This window comes from Choloepus didactylus, chromosome 9 (assembly GCF_015220235.1).
Source record: "Choloepus didactylus isolate mChoDid1 chromosome 9, mChoDid1.pri, whole genome shotgun sequence".
In the NCBI taxonomy this organism is placed as follows: domain Eukaryota; kingdom Metazoa; phylum Chordata; class Mammalia; order Pilosa; family Megalonychidae; genus Choloepus; species Choloepus didactylus.
The window spans coordinates 102183076-102206024 of NC_051315.1; the positions used below are offsets into that span (position 1 = coordinate 102183076).

General features: G+C 33.8%; 1 protein-coding gene across 17 annotated transcripts in view; it reads left to right on the forward strand.

Annotated features, from left to right (window-relative positions):
- MAP2 (microtubule associated protein 2) overlaps nt 1-22949 on the forward strand; it is a 291614-nt gene that overhangs the window by 220202 nt on the left and 48463 nt on the right. For 9 of the 17 annotated variants that reach the window (XM_037849213.1, XM_037849214.1, XM_037849223.1 and 6 more), the window contains 2 exons: nt 19359-19472; nt 21417-21494. In XM_037849213.1, coding sequence (XP_037705141.1) covers nt 19359-19472; nt 21417-21494 — 192 coding nt within the window. Of the gene's footprint in view, nt 1-12296; nt 12324-19358; nt 19473-21416; nt 21495-22949 lie in introns of all 17 variants that reach the window. The other 8 variants (XM_037849208.1, XM_037849209.1, XM_037849207.1 and 5 more) reach the window with 1 other exon arrangement.

Consider the following 22949-nt stretch of genomic DNA (forward strand, 5'->3'; position numbering starts at 1 on the left):
CACTAATGCCGAAAGTATTTTTCATTGGAATCTTTGACTCACTGGCACTTTGAAAAATTATTTTATTGAATTTGGGTTTTAATCAGTGCAACCAATTTGAGCTAAGAACAATTCAGACCCATTTATAAAAATTATTCTGTCTGGCTTGTTTTTAAATGTAAATATGATTTGCTTATTGTATTTTTTTTTACTTGACATTCCCCCTTGATCCTATGTTTTCCAAGATCTAATCAAGTTTTCTTCTAATATGCTGTTATGTTTTTTCATCATATTTTTCTTTAAATCTATCCTAATTTGTTGAGAGGTTAAAATCTCCAATTAGAGAAGAATTCTAAACAGGTCATAAAACCTTTTTAAAATTTGTATTGAAGCAGATGAAAGTTGTCTGTCACTGAACCAAGTCTTTCTGGATTCCTTTTTTTTTTTTGACTGTCTAGCCTTTGATTTGGTCAAGATTATGCACGGTTTTTATCTGTCCCTTGTTATAATTCCAAGAATTCTCTCTTTACAAGAAAGCAAATGAAAAAAAAAGGTGAAAAAAAATAGTGATTTTAAGCAGATGCTCAAGTGTCTTCATCAAGCAATAATGTACTGCTTCAAAAAGGGTGACATATATATATGGTGACAATATTGCTTGCATGTACCTGAGAAAGTAAATATTTGTCACTGTATGCCAAATACCACGTGAGTTTTGGTTTTGAGTTTGACTTTTATTAAAACTGTTTGGAGGCCAGTAGCCTGGAGAAAACCTAGCAGACACCGTCCTCCCTCTTTGCTCCCCAAGGTATTGAGCTGAACCAACTCTTTCTGCTTCAGTGAGCCAAGCCTTTTTCTCTCCCTCCCATTCCCTCACACTTCACTGCTCCTTAGTACATTACATAAAGCATGTGCTTTGACCGTCAGGGGAATATGGAAATACATATCAGGAGCCAGATGAACAGAACAACTGGTGCTTCATTGCAGACCTGATGTTTAAGCATTATCTGCCTTGGCTTCATGGGTCCTGAGGGGAAAGGGACACTGAACCGCTTGCTGCCTGCTCACGTTGTAGCTCATCTCACAGAATGAGTCACCATTCAGCAGCACTCATAGAAAATACAATTCAAAAACTGGCTAAGCTGATAAGGAAAGAAAGAAGAGAGCATATGTCCTAGACTCGCATTCAACTTTTAAAGACTATTCAAGTGCTATGTGGTTATAAGAACACAGAAATGAGAGTACAATGTCCACTGTTCCTTAAGTATTCCCTTCTTCTTTTAGGATATAAAAATATCATGTATATTTATAGTTGATTTCAGGAATACTCAAAATTTAAGAAGGAGGGAGGCAAAATGGAAGTAATGAAGGAATCAAGATTCAGAGATAAATCATCCTTAATAGAGACGATTTGGCATTTAGCACCCTGAAAATTAAACTCAAGTTTTTCAGTCCAGGTTTTCTATTTGGAAACCCAGGTTAATGTGGTCCTGGGATATGAGTACTTCTGATTCCTATATTAAGCACTGATATAGGATGATATTTTGAATTAAAAGCCTCACTTTTTGCAAAACAGATTACAGTTTGCCCAACAAATCTGTAGTGGTTTCATTCACCTGCAGTATTGTGCAACAAGTGATGAAAAAACATTTTGGGAGGGTTCATGCACTGCAGGAGAGGTCCTCAGAATTCCACAATCAAAAGTAGAGAGCTGATGGCAATTTTATTCTCTCAAGTGAATCTCTTCCTCTTCTGAACACCCCCAAGTACCATGCTTTTATCTTGCTAATGGCATTGATCACATTGAATATTTTATTGAAGCTTCTTATCACTTGTTTTATCCCCTTTGCTAGGATAAGTGCTTTGGAGGTAGACACTGTGCTTTGTTTATCTTCATATTCCCCCTGGTATATAGTGCAGTACTTATTTTTTATAGTAGATGCTAATAAATATTTTTGAATTAATATAAAAAAGAGATACAGTTAGTATCTATGTTCATATTTGAGAATTGAAATCATGTAAACAAAATAAATATGTGAACAAAATAAAATGGTGCTACAAAAATTATACCACAGTGTAAGCAATGCATTTGTGGGAAAGATTGTGTTAGGAAGGAATACTGGAAATAAAGGCACAAATAGAGAAACTGTCAGAGGGTGTGCTAGGTTCAAAGTTAAGACTGTAGATCTGTTAGCTAGAACAGACAAGAATTAAGTAGGACTCATGATATAGTGTAATGAAAGGGTTGTCGTGGAAGGATGTAGTGGAAGATTTGAAGTGGTCTTAAAGTGAGAATGAGTGCTTGAAGCGAAGAAAATATATCTTTGGCTTCAGATAGCAGTAAGACATTTAATTGGACATATTTTCTTGATGATGGAGATTACTGAACTGGGAAAAACATGAAAAGTGAGAGTAAATGACTTTCTAAGAGTTGCCTGTAATCTAACAGCTAAGAAACACATGGTTATTGAATAACTTTTCATGTTCATTCCTGCAAAATTGAGCTCATTGTAATAATTGACCTCCCTTGAGAATGCCACTGAAATATCCTGCAAACAGAACTCTAAAATGCTTGTTCTTTTTGATCTTCTGGCTATAGGTAAGGATTGCTTCACTGTTGTAGGTCAGGAGCTCAAGCAAATCTTATTTTTGATAAATGGACAATCTAAATCTTAAAATAAATGGATGTTTTAAGTCATAAACTTAATTATTCTCCTTCTTTAAAGGAGTATACCAGTATTGTCTCAGAGAGATATGTATCCTGTTTTGGAGATCAACCTAAAGAAGGATAACACCAGTACTCTCTTTTCACTAGTTACACCTTAGATTCTATAAAATGATTTGCAAATGACAAGTCCTTAGGTAGTATACAGCATTTTCATACTGGAATAATGGAGTTCAATTCAAAGGGAGAATTTATACAATAAAGGAAAAATGTTTTTATTTCAATTAAATATATTTCTCAGGTTCATTATTTTTTTAAAATAAAACGCCTATGCTGATCTATAATTTTCTTTCCTTTGGATATAGTAAAATGAAGGATGTTCCCATTTACTTTTTCTAATTTTAATCATTATTTCAGAATCTAAAGGAATTTCTTCTCCAAGGAAGAACATGAAATAATAAGAATAAACTACTGTTACTTTTATAAGCAATTTTAAATACTAATTGGTTTGTCGGATACTTTTTCTCTTTGTTTCATATTGAGTATTGGTATCCTTTATCTTAAAGCCCAAGTACATTTTTCTTTTTCTTTAAAAATTGGCTTTAAGTTGTTTTTCTCATCAGCTTGCAAAATAGAGATTTGTGACTAAAGCATTGAACATATTGGAATAAACATGCTTTTCTTAGGGCTTTCTTGGAATGAAAATGCTGACATAGGGGAAAAGGGCTTTTCTCTAAAAGTTGCTCTAATGTGGCCTAGATCACAAAGCATGTAATATATTTTCTCCAGGCCATTTCTTACCTAAGTCTTATAAAACCTAATTGCCATTTAAAAAGAAAGAAAGAACTGAGTTTGAAGCAAATATATACGCCATTTCAAAAGTCACATTTGAGAAGTTTATTCATTTGGGATAAAAGTGGTCCTCTGCCCTCATGAAATATCTACCAACCTGCTTAAGAAAAATAAAGTGTTTGAAATGCTCTGTGGCCCGCTAAAATTAATTTGCACATATGATCTGAATATAACCTCAAAAACACTGCTCAAGAACTTGCCTATTTTGGGACAAAGGTTTCACTGTTTAAGGGTGAAATGAAGCTATCCTACCTAAGAATTTACCATCTTAGGACTGGAATCACTAGATAAGGTTTAATTTGTTTTTACATAGATGAAGAAAAAATTCCCTGATACTTTATTTTTGAAGTAAATCTTAAAATAATAAGCATTTATTTAATTATAGCTAGGAATTCTTGAGGCCTTGTTTCTCAAATTATGGTAAGTTTCAACTCCTCCTTGTGTTCTGTGATATGCCTGGATGTAGAAATACTATATAAATGCAAAGTATTTTTCTTCATCAGATCTGTCATTAAAAATTATTTTGGAAAATCTATTGGATTAAAATGTTGAAGTATATCATTTCTTTTTCTCGATAACATTTTGAGTAAGAGATTTTAATTAATATCATGATAAAAATTAGCACTTTATTTTTCTTCCTATAGCATTTGATTGCTTTCTTGTTGCTGTCAGACCAAGTCATTCCTGCCTCTTGTTTCATGTTGTTTTCAGAACTATCCAAGAAAAAAGAAGCAGAAACAACAAAGTTCTCTGGTTTCTGGAGGCTTTTACTTTTGCAACAAACTTTTTTTTATGAAAATAGACCCAAACTACAAACTCGCAAAAAACATTTCTGAGAGGCCAGGGATCTCTAAAATGTGGGAAGGAGTAATTAATAAAATAATAAAGGGAAGGAAAACAAATCTGAGAAACTAAGACATTTTCGAGCCTATGCTTAGAACCAGGAATTAGTAAGCCTCTTGGTGATCAGAATTATAGTACATGAAATATTAAAACAGTAATTTCATTTTAAAAAAAAGTACAAATCCTGGTTTAGATATCCTTAGATATCAGGAAGAAAATAATGTATGTTTTCTTATATTGCCATAATAAATAGAATTTTTATTGCCTTATTTTACTAAAAATATTTTCAGATCTTATTATGAAACCTGATTTTCTACATCTTCAAAAAGCCCCATATGTGTCTTATATAGAATTGTGTTTCTCCTGCCAAATGAAGCTGTGTTTATAGGCATAAGTAACATCTGCCCATCTGGGGCCATCCTAAGCAAAATTGTGAAGTTAATAAAACTTGCTTTGAGTACCTTTCTATCTACTTCCTTATTCCAATTTCTTCATTTTTCTCAGGTTGCTGGCAGCCACGTGCAGCTACTTCAAATGCTCACCCTCACCCCATTGCCAAACCCAACTGCCTTGTCCCAGATCAGCATATCTACCTAAATAGGATCTCATTGTTATATTTTTCTCAATCTACCACTCCCTCAAAATTTACTTACCCTTCTCTTTCTGCTGGTCTCATACAATAGAACAACCAGAGCTATTACAGTAATGTTACCCATTTTATGCCTTCTAAATATCATCTGCATCCCAATAAAAAGCTTCAATGCCTTCAAATAAAGAGTGAATGCTTTAGCAGTTTAGATTATCGTGTGGATGGTACCCCCAATTTGAAAGTATTTCTAGAAGCATGCCAGGCATCAGTGAGAACCAGGGCTCAGAGGAGAGATACAGTAATGTGGTTTGGAATACATAAACAACATTGAAGCAAAGTCATCAGTGTAAATTTTATTTCAATAGATCTCTCAGGGATATTTTATAAAGTAGGATTTTTATGTCATTTGCAAATTTCTGAAGAGAATTTTGAAATTACTATTAGTTGTTCCTTGTTTCTCTTGCATAGTAAAACTTTTTTATCTCTTGGTTGGAGAATAATTCATTTAACTATTTTCCATGGGATTCATTCATCAATCTAGAACATAAAAGATATAACTTTAATTCTAGAAAAGTTTTGATATAAAGAAATAAAAAGAAAATTCTGTAAAAGTATTTGCTTTTTATCATCTTAGCATCAAAGTACAAATGTAACATTGGACTTGACACTTCTTTCCCCACTTAAAAGAAAATGACCTTGCAAACTCTCATGATTTTGCTACTCGGAGGTCTTGGGAAAAAGCCTTAACTGTCATTCATTTTACTTGTTTGGCATTTTTCCAATGATTCCTCCTTACCTTGTGTTGTGGCTGCGCTTTTAATTGATTGAATATTATTAAAAGATAATAGAAGTATGGCTCAAAAGTATACCTTTCTTCTCAATTTTCTTTTTTATTCACCAGAGGTTTTTCAGTTTTCAAAATTCCATAATGTTACTTAATTGATTTTACCTTCCCCATTAAGTTTATTGAAACATGTTTCTCTTGTTTAAATCATTCAGTTATAATCTGAAGATATAAGGAATTACCAAGTGCTTTTGTTAGTGACTTAAAATCTGCCAAGTCCTTTCAGATGCAGGTATAAAAAGAATCCTTGTGGACAATATTTTATATAGTTACAAATGGTGAAAATAAAATAGGCAATTATAGAAGATGGACAATTACTTATTTAAAATATTTATCATTCCTGAGTGACTTGTTAAGAACAAAGAACAAGACTGATGTTTTATGCTGCTATTTGCACATTCACTCTTAGAAATGTTAGGACAGGTTTAGGCAATCTGTAATTATGCAGAAGTCTTGGTCATGTGCTGATTGAGTGTACCCTATGATATATTGCGGACAAAGTGTTTTTCCCATTGTATAGAAGCACATTCCATACGGTTCTAGGTCACAAGGCTTCTGAAGATTTACTTAAATTATGCTGGGGATGAGATGAAGCAAACAAATGTTAGTTAATTTGGTGTTTTTAACATTGTATTGTAACAAAACATATAGTCCCCCTTAAGAAAGATCTAAGTTTACGATGGTAACTAGTACAGACTGTTCATGATACACAGAGCTTACATTTTAAGAGTTCCTCCAATGACATTTTTGGGGACCTGGAATATTTTTCCATCATTTCTCCTGTCTCAGCCATCCTAGATTTTTGCAGCAGTAAAAGCTTTAATTTCTCCATATGAAGCCCTAGCCGTGATTCTTGTGCTCAAGTCCTTGAAGTACCCAAATAAAGGAGAGACTTGAAAACCAGAGGGAGACCATTGTACATGCATGTGGGCATATACCTGTATACACACGTGTGTACACACAGAGTACATTTTTATAGTTTACTTACCCCACAGCTACTCTTTCTAAGGGTGGACTTACTCAAGTGTTTTTTGTTTTGTTTTGTTTTGCTGATATTTCATCTTCCCATTAATGTTATTAATAATGTCTCAGTCTTCATTCCTTGGCAGTATGTTTCAAGTTGTAATGCAAAATATATTCCTCACAAGTCTACAAGGAGTGGTACAGGTGGAATAGTGTTAAATAGATGCAAAACTGAGTGTTTCAAAGCTCCAAAAACATTGCCAATTCCCTCAGTGCCTTAATGATTGTATTCACCTTACTGATATTAAAACAATTTGAAATTTTCAAGGGGGCAAATTCCCAAAGAAATTTTTTTTCTTAAATTAATTAAAGACGAATAAAACATTATATCCTGTCTTAGGAATGTTTAGTATTTGAGCTACAAACAACATAAAAATGGACAGATTGCTATGTTAAAACCAACCCCCCCACCACCACCACTACCAAAACCCTTTAACTAGAACAAGACATTTCATTTTCTTTTAACTAGAACAGTATAAAGCTGGACTGGGACTCTATTCGCTTACTGTATTTCTTCTGCTTGAATGTGTTTTTTCCCATTTAAGCTGGGCCCTTGAAATTAGAAGCAAAAAGTTCCAGAAGGTACCATTTCTGATCTGTGCTTTTTTTAGTTGCTCTTGACTCCTTATATAGTATCCTTAAGGTATTCATCCACTGACACTCTCCTTAATTTATAAAACCTTCCTCTTTGACTGAGCTTAAATGCCTGGCTTACTCTGTTCAAGCTCTACTTAGACCTCATTTGAGTAGATGAGGGTGCAGTCTAAACAAGATTGCACATTTCAGCACATAGAGTTAATGGTAGGGAAAGAAAAAGGGAATATTCTTCTATAATCATACACTGTACACCTAATCCTAGCCTGACCAGGTTGCAAATGCATTTCAGAAGAGAACCATAAGAATATCTGTGACTGGATCAGCCCAAATCTGTGGCCACTACTAGAAAATCTTATAAACCCAAAAGCAAAAAGCATGCCTTTCCACAGGATTAATCCCCTTCAAACACAATTTAAAGGTGAGAACACTGTGTCTTACTCTTATTTGTATCCCCCATAATGACTATTATCTATATCCATTATCTGTTATCTATTCTCCAGTCTATAGTAGATACAAAATAAATTCTCTTAAATTTAAGTACCCATCAGAACCAAACTTCGTGGAATCATAATTACTTCTTAAATGTATTTTTCCCCATAAACTAATTTTCCCTCAAATGCATTTTCCTCTATAGACTAAGCTCATCCCCATTTTAATCAGTACATCTTTGGAAGAAAAAACTGATAAGCAAAACCCTGCAGCTGCAGAGCTGGCCAAGGTGCCCTCTGAGATCAATAGGAGTCTGCCTCAGGAGAGGCCAAGGCTGGCTTCATTTATGAATGCAGAGGTGCCAGGGAAACAGGCAAATTAAAAAAGCAATCTGCTCTTTTAATTTCCTTCATTACAAGTTGATTACAGGAAATAGTTTCAGAGGAACCATTTACTTTCCAAATTAAGCAAGGAGTAGAAGCAAGGAACTTTTCTTCTTTCCCTGTTTTTAGGAATTTATCTAGACTGTTTGTCTAGCAGAGCCCTTCGAACTACAGTGCTTTCCTTGTTGACTCGCTTCCATCAGCAGCAGCAATTAGCATCAGTTTCCTAGGCAACCGTTCTGTACCCTACTGAGAAAAACCTTTTCTTGACAGGAGCGCTCTGTCTAAAATTGTTTTGTTTTCCTTCTTTTACAAGCATATGGTAGCCTTACCTGTCATTTCTTTTAACACAGAATTATTATTCTTAAAAGCAGAAACATATCCTGGCTTTTATATTACATATGGTTGAAGTTACTGTCAAAGTCTCTTGTCTCTTAAGAAGAATCTGAAAGAAATCAACAAAAATATGTTCCTGGGCATATGCCAACTTGCTTGGATTTCTTGTTCACAGTCTAATTAGTGAACCTTTGCATGTTCAAGTAATCACAGCTGGTCATGATGAAAAACCTAAGGGGTGCACATTCAAAAGCAAACTTCTGTGTATACCAACAAAGTCATTTATTGCTGAGAAGTGAGTTGGGATTTTCCCAGGCTCCTGAGAACGTTTCAACCCCATTGCTTTCATTGTAAATCTCCCAAGCAATATTGATAGATTAATATAGCAAAATTGAGTTTAAAATATTTGCAAAAGCAGGGCTGAAACTGTCTAAAAAATTTGGCATTGAAACTGAAAAAACTTGATATGATAAATACTGTGACCATAAAAGCATGGCAGAAGTGTAGCAAAAATCAGCATCATGGAAAAAAAAAAAAAAAATCAGAGGATTGCAGTGGCTATAAATATTGAGTATTATGGTATTACAGTGGAGTAAATTTTTTTTTTACTGAATGTAATGTTGTATCCTAGATATTTTAACTTTTTAGTTTAAATAAGAAGTGTCAGAAGCCTGTCTGTGAGACAAGGCCCTGCATTCAAACAAGGAGGTACTCATTGGGAAAAATGGTAGCATCATGTCAATGTATGACAAATGCATTCAGTTTTTACCTACATTTTGTCAATCAAATGATGATCATAGACTTAGATTATAGTAAAACAGCCAGAGTGATTAAAACAGTGATACATGTTTTAAGTAAGCACTTGTTACATATTTCATTTCATTGTCACAACATGCTAAAAGACGAATATCATTTTCAATCCACTTTTTCAATGGGGAATCTGAAGCTTACAGAGATTAAGTCACTTGACCAGGTCTTACAGGTTCTAAGAGATGGAGGCAGAATTTGAACCCAGGTTTTCTGACAACAGAACCTAATCTTATAAAAAATGTGCATGGTACACTGATGTAAATCAAAGTGATATCTCCAGAGGATAGGTTTCCTTTATCCATTATTATGTCAGTTTTCCCATCTGTAAAATGTGTTATTGTGTGGATTGAATAATAATGACAATAAATAAAAGTTCCTAGTACAACAACTTGTTTAATAACTTTGTATAATAGCATGATGTGGATTTTTTTTTTTTTCCCTTTACTTAGGTGAAATGTAAATAGCTTAACATGATACCTTTTGGGTATTGTTAAGTAGTTTTTGTGGATTAAATAAAGTATGTCTCAATTTTTTTTTTACTTCTTTTATTTTTTGTATTTTTTTCAATTAACTTTATCAGAAAATTTTAAAAATTAAAAAAAACAGACAAAAAATTTTCAAACAGAAGCAAAATAAAGAAATAAGAAAAAACTAATAACCTATAACTACAGAATACTACATTTACTTTTTTAAAAAATGAACTTTATTTTTTTAGAAGGTTTTAGAGTTACAGAAAAATTGTGAAGATAGTACAGAGAGTTCCCGAATATCCCACACCCAGTTTTCCATATTACTGTATTAACGTCTTACATTACTACGGTACATTTGTTACAATTAATGGACCAATATTGACACATTATTATCAACTAAGGCCCACACTTTATTCAGATTTCTTTATTTTTTACCTGTTTTCTGTTCCAAGATTGCAGCTAGGATACAACATAGTCATCAGGCCTCCTTAGGCTTCTCCTGGTTGTGACAGTTTCTCAGATTTTCCTTGTTTTTGATGGCAATTTTGAGAAGTACTGTTCAGGTATCCTTGAAGGATATTTGTCTGATGTTTTCTCATGGTTTTTAGGGGAGGAAGACCACAGACATAAAGTGCCATTTTCATCACATCACGTCAGGGGCACAGGCTGTCAATGTGTCTTTTCGCTGTTGATGTTGACCTTTATCACCGGGCTGAAGTAATGTTTCTCAGGCTTCTGTACAATATAGTTACTTTTTTCCTTCTTTAAATACTGTACCCTTTTTTTATCATTTTTTTCATATTTTTTATTGTAGAATATAACATATATAATAGAAGTGATAACTTTCCAAGTGCAATTTAACAAGTACTTAGAAAATTCCAAAGAATATTATAGGTCACGGTTCTACAGTTTCATTTATTTCCTTATTGTGAAATATAACAGATATCCAAAAAGGTAATATCTTTCAAAGTATGATTTAACAAGTAGATATATAGGAAATTCCCAAAGTTGTTATGCGTTATGGTACCATAGTTTTAGTTATTTCCTTATTGTGAAATCTAACATATATATAAAAGGTATAGCTTTCAAATTACAGTTTAACAAGTAGCTATAGAACAAATTTCAAAGGATGCTATGTGTTACATTGCCACCATTTCAATTCTTTCCTTCTAGCTATTCCAGTACCTAGCAACTAAGAAAAAGAAAATTACGAAGAGATTCAATGTTCATAATCCCTTGTTAAATGCCGTCTTATCTGTTGCTACCCCTTCCTCTAGTTTAATCACTTTCGCAATCTTCAGTGATGTCTAGACAGGGATCACCTAATTTGTTCATGTTAAAAAGGGGTGTCAACTTTATGAGAAAAGGGGGACTTCTAGTTGATAATCTTGAAGAGGCTATGGGCCTCTGGGTTTTGGGACTTAGCTGGCATAGGAGTTCTCTGAAGAATTTAAGTTTCTGAAGAATAAACTTATATAAGTAAAACCTTTATAGAGTCTCAGATAAGGATCTGGGTATTCTTTAAGGTTTTGGGGACAATTGCTGACTTGGGCTTATCATATTGTGGTCATTTGACATATCTGGATCAAGCTTGCATAGGAGTAACCTCCGGGACAGCTTCTCGACTCTATTTGAATACTCTTAGCCACTGAAACCTTATTTTATTGCCTTTCTTTTCCTCCTTTTGGTCAAAAAGGCATTCTCAATACCTCGATGCCAGTGTAAGACTCATTCCCAAATCTGTGTCCCACTCAGTTAACTTCTTATTCCTCTATACTTTTCCACCAATGTATTTCCTCAATACTAAGAAAAAATATTATTTTTCCCAGAATTCAAATCATCTACCAAGAATTGCTTTGATACTCTTTTCCGAATACCAGCCTTTATCCCTGTTGCCCAGAAGTTTTCAAGACAAACTTCACTTTTTATCTGTAGATGTTTACCTACATAGTGATTATCCATTAGAACCTATTGCTCTGTTCCTTGAGTTGTGCATTTAAAATCCATTATTTCTAAATCAATCAATCATAATTTTGGAGACTCTGAAACAAATTTATTTTAAATAAATTACTTTTTTTAAAATGTAATTTTATTGAAATATATTCACACACCATGCAATCCATCCAAAGAATACAGTCATTGGTTCATAGTATCATCATATAGCTGTGCATTCATCAACATGATCATTTTTGGAACATTTGCATTACACTAGAAAAATAAAGAAAAAGAAAAAAGAAAACCCAAATATCCCATACTCCTTACCCCTGCCTGCCCTCCTTGTTGACCACTCTACCAAATTTTAAGACTTGCAATAGAGGTAGGTTAACTAAAGCAGTGTACTATTGTCAAAGATAGATAGATAGATAGATAGATAGATAGATAGATAGATAGATAGATAGATCACTCTACTCAGTGGAACAGAATAAAACATCCAGAAGTAGATTCAACTGACTTTTTTTTTTTTTTTTTTTTTTGACAGTACTGGATCACAGTTCAACAACTTCAGGTATTTCCTTCAGCTATTCTAAAATAATATACACTGAAAAGAAGTATCTACATAGTGAGTCAGTAGTCACAGTCATTTGTCAAATCCTAATTTCTCAGTTCCACCTCCTTCTCATTTGATCATTATCTCAATCTTCAGGGATATCTTGTCAATGACCATTTTAACTTCATGCTGGAAAAGGGTGTTGCTCTTATGGGGCAGAGAAATGAAATTTGTTGATGTTCTTGGAGAGACTGGTATCTCTGGGTTTCAGAGCTTATCTGGCATAGGCTCAATCTGGAAGCCCAATGTTTCTGAAAAAATAAACTTACTAAGAAAAACTTTTATAGAGACTTAGGTAGAATCCAGGGTGCTCCCTAGGGTTTTCAGTAATACTGTTGGTTGGGGCTTGGCATACAGTAGTAGTTTGCAGTATCTAAAGCTTACGTAAGAGACTCCAGAATGACCTCTTGACTCTATTTGAAATCTCTTAGCCACTGAAACTTTACTTTGTTCCATTTCTTTTCCTCTTTTTTGTCAATAAAGCATTCTCAATCCTGTGATACCAGGGTGAGGCTCATCCCTGGGGGTCATATACCATGTTTCCAGGGAGACTTATACCCCTGAGAGTCATGTTTCATGTAGGGGGGAGGTTAGTGAGTTTATCTGCAGAGTTGGCTTAGAGTGAGAGGTCACATCTGAGCAACAAAAGAGGCTCTCTAGGGGTGACTCTTAGGCATAATTACAAGCAGGCCTAGCTTTGCCATTGCAGAAATAAGTTTCTTAAGGGCACACCTCAAGATCGAGGGCTTGGCTTATTAAATTGGGAGTCCCTAATGCCTGAGAGAATATCAGGAATTCCCCAGGTGTGAAAGTTTAATAGTTCCACATTTTTCCCCAGTCTTTTAAGGGGACTTTGCAAATACTTTTTTATTTTTTGCACAAATGTCCATCATCAGAGGAGTGGATAAATAAACTGTGGTTTATATGATACAATATTACACAGCTGTAAGGCAGCTTAAGTCATGATGCATGGGACAATGTGAATGAACCCTGAGGACATTATGTTGAGTGAAATAAACCAGAAACCAAAGGACAAATACTGTATGTTTTCACTAATATGAACTAACTATAATGAGCAAACTCTGGGAGTTAAAGTTGAGAACACGGGTTATCAGAGATAAAAAGAGAATAGAGATTAGGCACTTGATGCTGAAGGAGTGCAAACATTCAAGAGGATTGATTGTAAAGATCCAGAAATGGATAGCACAATACTATGTGATGGTAGCACAATATTTTAAGTATACTAAACAAAGCTAAGTGTGAGTATGGTTGAAAGAGGAAGGCTAGGGGCATGTATGACACCAGAAGGAAAGATAGAGTATAAAAACAGGACTGTATAACAGCAAAACCTAGAGCGGACAATGATGGTGATTAAATGTACAGATATACAAAAGTTTTTACTTGAAGGAGAACAATTGACTGTCACCATTGCAAGGTGTTAAAAATAGGATGGTACATGGAGAAAAATACAATTAATGCAATCTAGGGTCTATGGTTAACAGTAACATTGTAGTGTTCTTTCATTAATTGTAACAAAGACAATACACCAAAGCTAAATGTCAATAAGAGGAGAATATAAGGGAAGGGTATTATTGTTGTTTCTCCTTTTTTTTTTTTTCTTTTCTTCTCCTCTTGCTTTGTGGAAGAAATGGAAATGTTCTCTTATAGATTGTGGTGGTGAATGCATAACTATGTGATTATACCAGGAACCATTGGTCTAATAGTTCCATCCACTTAGGATGGATTGTATAGCATGTGAAAAAAACTGTTTAAACAATAAACAGAAAGATACAAGTGCTGGAGAATATGTGGCAAGAGAGATAATACCTATTCACTGCTGGTGGTGCAGCCCCTCTGGAGGGCACTGTGGTAGCTCCACAGGAGGCTAAATATAGGTTTGCCACATGATCATGCAACCCCATTATTAAACAAAGATTTGGAAGAACTGAAAACAGGGACTGAATAGGCATTTGCACATTGGTGTTTATGGCAACTGTATTCACTATCTGCAATGGGCAGAGGTGGCCTAAGGGTGCATCGACTGATGAATGAAAGGGTGAACTGCAACTGTGGTATATAAATATGACAGAATATTGAGTGGCTTCAGGAAGGAGTGAAATTGTGTGGCATGCAATTAGGTGAATGAACCTTGAGGACATTATGTTGAGTGAAATAAGCCAGAAACAAAAGTTCAAATAATTTATAGTCTCACTAATAAAAACTAACTATAATGAGCAAACTCTGAGAATTGAATTTGATAGTGTGAGTTATCAGGGAATAGAAGGTGAATAGAGATTAGGCAATTGATGATTAAGGAGTGCAGAATGTTCAAGTGAGGCTCATTGCAAAGGTTCCTAGATTGTAAGCTCTTACAGCAGTCACAACTATTCCTGAATTTTAACTGTTTTTCTAAATTCTGAGATGCTGTGCTCTTTGTGTATAACCTGGTAGTTTCCTGGAACATTGGGTACCTGTGTGATACCTGAAACTCAGAGTTAGAGTTCTGTAGCTCTGGAAGTCAGGATTACTCCATATAGCAACTGTTAAAGAAGCTGAGAAAGAGATCAGACCTCAATTAGAGATACAAATAAAATGGAACTGGTTAGGTCTAAGGTAAATCAGAATATAGGGCAAAGGATGATGTTGTCCATATTTTAAAACTTCAATTTCTGTGTGAGACCAAGGGAAGAGATGTTTATTCAGTCCAAAATTTAAATTTTCTGTAGCACACTAATTTATCCTGTCTGGTCAGTTTATTTAAATAACCTAATTACATGGAACCTAGAACAGAGAATAAGATCTTATTATTCTATACAGGTAAATGTAACACCCAGATACATCCCAGAGTATTTTGGGCAGAAAATAAATTACTTTTAATGTTTCCTCTCCAACTGATTTGCAGGCAGATCCACTTATTAGATTAGTTCCAAGTTTTTGCTCATTTTGCTTAGGCATGACATGGCTCTACAACTAAGAAAAACAATGAGACTTTTTATATGTAACTCATAGAAACTGTCTCATTGCCATATTGGCTCTACTAACAAAATAATAGCATGTCACTATCCAAATAGTGGGTATAAGTTTCTTACCACAATGGGGTAGCGGTTGTTAGCTAACTACTTTGAAATCTTGATATTAACAAGAGAGAGAAGAGAAATGCATATCATACACACTCCTCAGCTAAGATAATTTTTAACGTTAACTAGAAAATGTTCTTCTAAAAATTTGTTAAAGTTTAAAAGAAAGATAATTGAGCCTTTCAAAATTTCAGATTACAGTAAGCAGTGTCATGGTCTCAGCTGTGCAGATCAATGTTACCTTTTAATTATGTGCTATGAATAATAATTCACCAATGTATGTGTTTTCTAGATTCATCTTTAATCTTATGAACATCTCTAGGTCCTATTCATAACTTTACACAAATACTGTTTGGAAGGAAAATCACAAAAAAAGTTTTAGAGTAGAACATAGGAAAAGGAACAAGGAGGTAAAAAAATTAAGCATTGAAAAATGAAAATAGTTGAATTAATATCTTAAAATTTTCATGTTATTTATTGTTCTCAGAAGTAGATAGGAGTTAACTTGCCTTTTGGGTCACTGTCTAGAAGACTGTCCAGAATTGAGACTTGCCAGCCGGAATCTCGAGCAGAGGGGAGCCCAGGACCTATTCAGCCAGGGAAGTGAATACGAAGCCAGAAAAGAAATAGCAGGTTGAATATTTAGCTTCCTCATAGCTTTAGCCAGGTCAAAGCACTGGTCTCCACCATTTACACAGATTACAGCAGATTAGCTGGTTTCTTGTGGTGGTAAGAATAATTGCCTAGTATGGCTTGACTCTGAGTGCATCAATGTTGCTATTCCTTTAAAGTAGAAATATTAAGGAAGAAGACCCAGAAGAGTGTATGACCAGGAGAAAATAAAGACACTTAGGTGAAGAATGGTTTGGTAGCATTTTTTAAAAATTCCTTTATATGCCAGGCTTATTGTTTAATTATGTACATATACCCCACAACACCTATGAGACAGGTGCTATTTTTAGGTCCGTTTTTTAAGTAAGGCATTGAAGCACAATGAATTTGAGTAAATGTGTTAGAATCAGATAACTAGAAAGTGACGGTGCTGGAGTTTCTACCTACATTTCTCTGAATTAAAATCCATGTTAGTTCCTATAATGTATACTATAAAAAACAGGGATCCCCTAGAGAGTTTGAAAGATATGATAGATAAGTGGATGATAGATAGATGAGTGGATGGATGGGAGGATGGATGGATGGATGAAGGCACTTAATAGATAGTCAGAGAATGAATGAATAGATTATATATATACAATCACACGCATGATAGCCCTTCAATTTTCATTTTTATAGGTTTGATTTTGACTCTTTCCCTGTCTTCTGTGTGTGTTTGGCACATTTACCAGTAATCTTCCCTGAACTTTGCCTGAACCCTAAGTGAATTTACTTCTGCCCCAGGAGCCAGGCTATTCTGAGGAGACTCACCCAGGAGCTGTGCTAATTAGGGCTCTTTTGGGAGATCATCTCTCCTTGGAAGAAGCTGCCAGCTCTGCACTGGTGACAGCCTTTGCTTAGAGGAAGATTTTAAATTGACTGGACTCCTTGAAACCCCTGGAAAACATCCTCTGATGATATTTTTCTAAACTTACTGTGAAACTTAAATTAGAATATGTATTATTTCCTATTTGAAAAAATTTAACAATATTATCCTCCCAAGAAAATTTAGGATAATATATATGAACTCGACTCTCACACAACCTGTTTGATTATTCTAAAACAGCATTTCTTAAAATCTACTAATTTATTTAAAAAAAAAAAAACAAAATTTACCAGGATTGGGTTAAATTATTGTTATATGTTTTTTGTTAAATATGTACAAATATAAAATTATCTTATTCATAAGCTCATATTCAACTATGAAACTCAAACCCATTTATAAATTGTCTCTGAACAACAAAACCATCAAAATTCCCACTGTTTCCCATCTAAAATAAATGACATTGTTTTATTCTCAGTTGGAATGTGGTACTAGCTGATATGGTGCATTTCCTTTGTGTTTGGCAAGTCTATGAAAACGAGACAGATAATGATTCAATTATCCCCTCACTCATCTCATTTAGACAATCTTGAAACATTCGTTTGTACAGTGCACCACAATGTTATTTTGCCTCCACTTTTTGTGAATGAATCCTTTATGTAAGTTCACTTTCAGTCTTTTTTCATTAGCCCTCAACATTTAAATTAATTCTTCATTGTATCAAAATTACTCTAAATACAATGGCAAACAAAAAATCTGTAGTAATATAGCATCGGTCAGTTATAATTTGTTCAGATAAACCAACAGATACTTGTATTAATTTTACTGGGTTATCTTCCCAATTTGAAAAGAATTCATTCATGTAAAGGATTCTGAGACCTGGAAAATTCATCAGCCAGTACTCAAAATTCTGAGACCCCCATTTGGAAAATACTGTTCAAACTAGAAATAAAATATTCATCTTTTTGAGGTAAATTATTTATTATAATATCTAACATGATCTTCAAGATATATAGGTAGGTAGATAAATGATAGATAAATAGACATGAGAAATAGAGAGAGGGATAGAGACAGAGATAGAGATGATAGAGATAGAGATAGAGATAGGAATAGGGAGAGGGAGAGGAAAAAGATATAAATTTATTTCTGGTAAGTCTTGCTCAATTATGGTCAATCGCTTGTTGCATAGTCCCAAAATATAATCAGGAATAGCAGTAGTATACTTTAGATACATTTAGATAGAAGTGTCTATCATTTCCTTCATTCATACCATTAAAAGATTTGATATATTTCCATATGTCATTTCCATGACTTAAAGAGTATCACGTTTCTCATTCCTTCTTTTGTTCTTCTGCTTAAGAAAGAACATCAGAGTAATCAAGAAACCTGGGTTCTAATCCTAGTTTGCCTCCATCAGCTGTGTGAATTTGGGAAAATCTCAAAACCATACCAGTTTTTCTTTCCTCATCTAAAAAATTAGAGGATTAGGTAAAATCATTTGTAAAAGCTCTTTAGCTCTAAAATTGTGTGATGCTGTGAGTTTAATTGTATAGGATAAAGTTTCCTTATATGTTAGTAAACATATATTTAATCTCTAAATACTTTTTTCAGTTTTAATTGATCTGTCACACATCATTTCCTTAATATTTTCTCGACTAAGTTATATAAAATTAGCATTGATATGTTCCAGTGGAAGCCATTTCAGGTCAAAACTAGTTACCTGAAGTCTCAAAGATTGATCATTTTTAAGACAAATCCATATTACTTAATGAAACTTTTGCACTGACTAGATGAGTAAATACCAGATTTTTAAAAAATCTATTACATCTAGAAAAGTAGGAACTCTTTAGAAAGAGACCATATGATATGTCATTGCCATGCATGTCTTTCACATTTTATCTGCCCAGGTTTTTTATAATCTGCCTTGTCACACTGTTCCTGGATAATGCTATTCCTTCACAGATGAACATTTTGAGAAATCTTCAGTGTTTAAATCATGGTAATCAGCATAAAAACCTAGTTGAATGACATTTTTCTAGAATACTGTAAGAAAACTATAAAACATATTCTAAATTAAATCCAAAATAAATCCTCTCTTCTCTTTTTGAATTTGTTTTACTAGCTACAAAAAAATTTGTTGTTTCTGTTTGTGTAAACAGGTTTGTTTAAAAGTGACATACAACGTCATTTTTCTTAAGTTCTGTTTTCATTTTGTTAGCTCCAAGATTGTTGATTTCTTTCTGTGTTCTTCATTCTTTTTTTTGTGACAGTATATAAATTTATGCTTTATCTGAAGTATTAAATTCAGTTGTACTTTTTGAGAAGGAAGACAGCAAAAATGAAATTCTGATCCACTAAATATATTGTGTGATTACTTTTCTTCCTTGCTACCTATTTTGGACTTCTCATGATTATGTTTTCTTTTGTCACCATTTATTGCAGAGGAAGTGTCTGCAAGGATAGTTCAAGTAGTCACAGCTGAGGCTGTAGCAGTCCTGAAAGGCGAACAAGAGAAGGAAGCTCAGCATAAAGATCAGCCAACAGCTCTGCCTTTAGGTAAATGAGAAAGCTGTGCCTTGATCGCAAGATAAAGTCTTCATACTCAAAGCTAGGCCATTACGTATGGCATTCATCAGACACCTTTCTTGGGTTATACTGGAACCTGTTCTCACCTTTATTAACAGGCTAATTGTGATGTTTGGGTAGTCTTTTGGGTGATACACTTATAGTTACACTTCTCCTGTAAGTCACCTGTAATTTTTCATTTTCAAGAGCCCTATAGATAGATATTATAAAAAAAGCCACTGCATTTTTATTTTAGACTCCACCCATAAGGAAAATATACTGATATTGTAACTGGAAATGATTGTTTTCTTTTGTGAGTTTTGGTGAATGATTGTCTGTAACAGTCTTGTTCAGGTCTCCCTAAGCTGGCTACACAAAACTTACAGGAAGAACTTTGTTAGAATCGTCAGTGACTTTGTATCCAACACGAGGTACTTATCTTTACTTGGTTCATTGGCTCACATAAGATTCCTAGACAGCTCTGCCCTCTGAATGTGTTAACACCTGCTTGCCAAGGAAAACACTCTTGACCAAAGTTCTTGCTGGCCTACTTGATAGATGATAGATGGATAGATCGATCGATTGATGGATAGATGGATAATAGAAAGATAGTTACATAGATGGATAGATAGACAGACATGAATGAATATTTATATGTACAAACATGCAAAGATCAAGAAAAGAAACTCTTCTTGGTTCTATATGTGTTTATTTCACAAGGCATGTATAACCAATCCATAGAAAGGTAGGGGTTTAAGGCCTAAAAATAGTACATATCCATTTTTTTCTATAATTTATCCTTGATATTTGATTTTTCTGGTCATTGTTCCCACCATTGTCTATTAAAAAGTCTCAGTACAAAGTATTGTGCTATCTCAGAATACTAATTTAAAATATACTCAGTATTTTCCATTAAATGTTCTTGACTGTAAAGGACTATTTTTCTCTTAAACAGAGAGGGAAAAAATTAGCTTTTCTAAGTTAACCTTCAGTTGGACTTCTAGTCTTTCAAATAAAAGAAAACCTTTTTGTTTTTAAATTTGAAACCATAAAATATGCCATGCTTAAGACCACAGGACTAAGGAAGTAAAAATTCACCTGTCATCACAAAGGCCTCTACTAGCTGCTTCATAAAACTGAAATCCAAATAATCTTTAACACAAATTTAACCACTGACCATCTATGATACAGATTTCCTTTGAAATCCCTAATCCTGATATGAGGGGTCATAAAAAAGGTAAGTATCTTGAAGAGGAAAGCTTAGGAATTAACTGTGAATGAATTGTATCTCTTAGAACCTTTCTCTCCAATGCCAACTCCAGAAGATGACTCAGCTCCCACTAATACATAGCTTCTGTCTGAAGGTTGCCACAGGCTGTGACTGCCTCGTTTTTTCATTTCTGAGAATAAATATAGAAAAAGGGTTTGACATTAGACTTAATGGACAAAATTGTTTAAAAAAAAATACATCACCTAAAATAACTAAATGATCAAGGTAACACTTGTTTACAGATCAAGAAGTTGAACAATAGAGAATTATAGTATTTTGTCAGTTAATCAAGCCAAAGCCAAACTAAAATGTTTGCCTGTGTGTATTTGGATATGGTATATGAAGGTGGGTAGTCAATATTTTATTAATTGAACAGGCGGAAACAAATTAGTGGGATTAATGATAGAATTTTACAGGCATCCCTCATCCATTTTTATGAAGATAAATGATACTTTGGCAACATTGAGTGCTTTTTTTTCTTTTGAGGTTTTCAAAATTATGTGAATCAGGTAATAGCACTAAAAATAAGAAAAGTACAGCTTATTCTTGAGTCTTTCTCTGAATTGCATAGAGAGGTCTTTTTACAGATGGCAGAACTGCCTACACATCTACTGGCCTAATAGGATTAATTGTTATATTTCATTTTTCCATTGTTTGATCTTTAGCAGTTGAAGACACAGCTAATCTGCCTCCTTCTCCACCCCCATCACCAGCTTCAGAACAGACCGTCACAGTAGAAGAAGGTAAGGCCTACTGGACTTTACAAGGTTTGTCTTCTGATAAAGGGAAAATAAACTTCATTACTCAAGACTGGGCAACAGTATGGGCTAGTTTGGGACGGCTTTGGAGATGTCTTTCAAATAGTCAAAAGGAAACAAAGGTCTTAAATAAATGTATAATCATCTTTCTATATAAAATCAGAACTGGAAGAATAGGGCAAATAAAAAAGGAAAAAAATGCTTGATAAAGGAAAAGATAATGTTGCATAAATTGCTAGAATAGCTCCAGAGGACTCATTCACTTAACTTAGAACGTTTTGACATAGAGAGTACAAGATGATGTTTGTTATCTCTCTGACTTGATAAAAATAAAAAGAAATGTTATCCCTTTTTAGTAGGAATCATGTATTAACTGTGTCTGTTTTGCTCACCATTGTATCACCAATGCCTTGCCAAGGGCCTGGCACATATCAAACTCTCAATAAATAGTGAATAAATGAAGAAGCTAATGAATAAATCTGGTATTGAAAGCATTGAGCTGGAAGCTGAGATCATAGGCTTTTTTCCTGCTGTGACCTATTATTGTCTGTGAATGTATTTATGCATTTACTCAGCACAGAATGCCATGTCAGCTTTTCAGTTCTCATGGAGAAAACAGAAGAATGCCTTTGAAGAGTATTCATTCAGAATCTGAGATGAAAGTCACTATTTAAGAGCAAATTACTACTTGTTTTCTGATTTAAAGCAATTAACTTATGTGTATGGTTTGAGAATTATAGGAAGAAGCAGAAGAGAGTTACAGTTCAAGTATTACTTCAACATAATTTAGTTTTCATATACTAAAGCCAGAATTTTAATATGATTCCATTTCATTCATTTCTTTCTTTATCTTTCCTTTGTTGTCACTGCAGAGATTATTTTACTGTGTTAAAATTGAATAAGGTATTTATCATAAGACTCATTGTCATTTTATAATTTGTAATTAGGGTTTATTTAAAATATTCTTTAATTTCCCAAATACAAAAATCTAAATTCTTGAACTATAGACTACCAACTCTAAGATAATTTAATTTTATAAACAGATTTATAAACCTAAACTCTTTGTTTTCAGTGAGGTTTGTTTTTCTTACATTGAGGAGTTTTTTTTCTAATTTACTGCTTAAAATAATGTTAAACCAAATAATTCAAAGGAATAAAAGAAATGTTCTAAGAATTAAAATAAAATTTGAGGATTATTATATAACAACCACTGAGTATTACTTAATTCCCTTAAACATGAGACTTGATCTTTTAATTTATAGATTTGAAAGATTCTTTTTGGCCCTATGTTTGTCTGTTTGGCAAATCATTATTAGCACCTAATGTTCCAGGCGCTCTAAATTCTGGATGTTCAGTAGCAAACAAAACAGACATGACTTCTGCTTTTAAAGAGTACACTGTCGGAGAACAGAAATTCAAAATGTATTTTCAAATAACTTC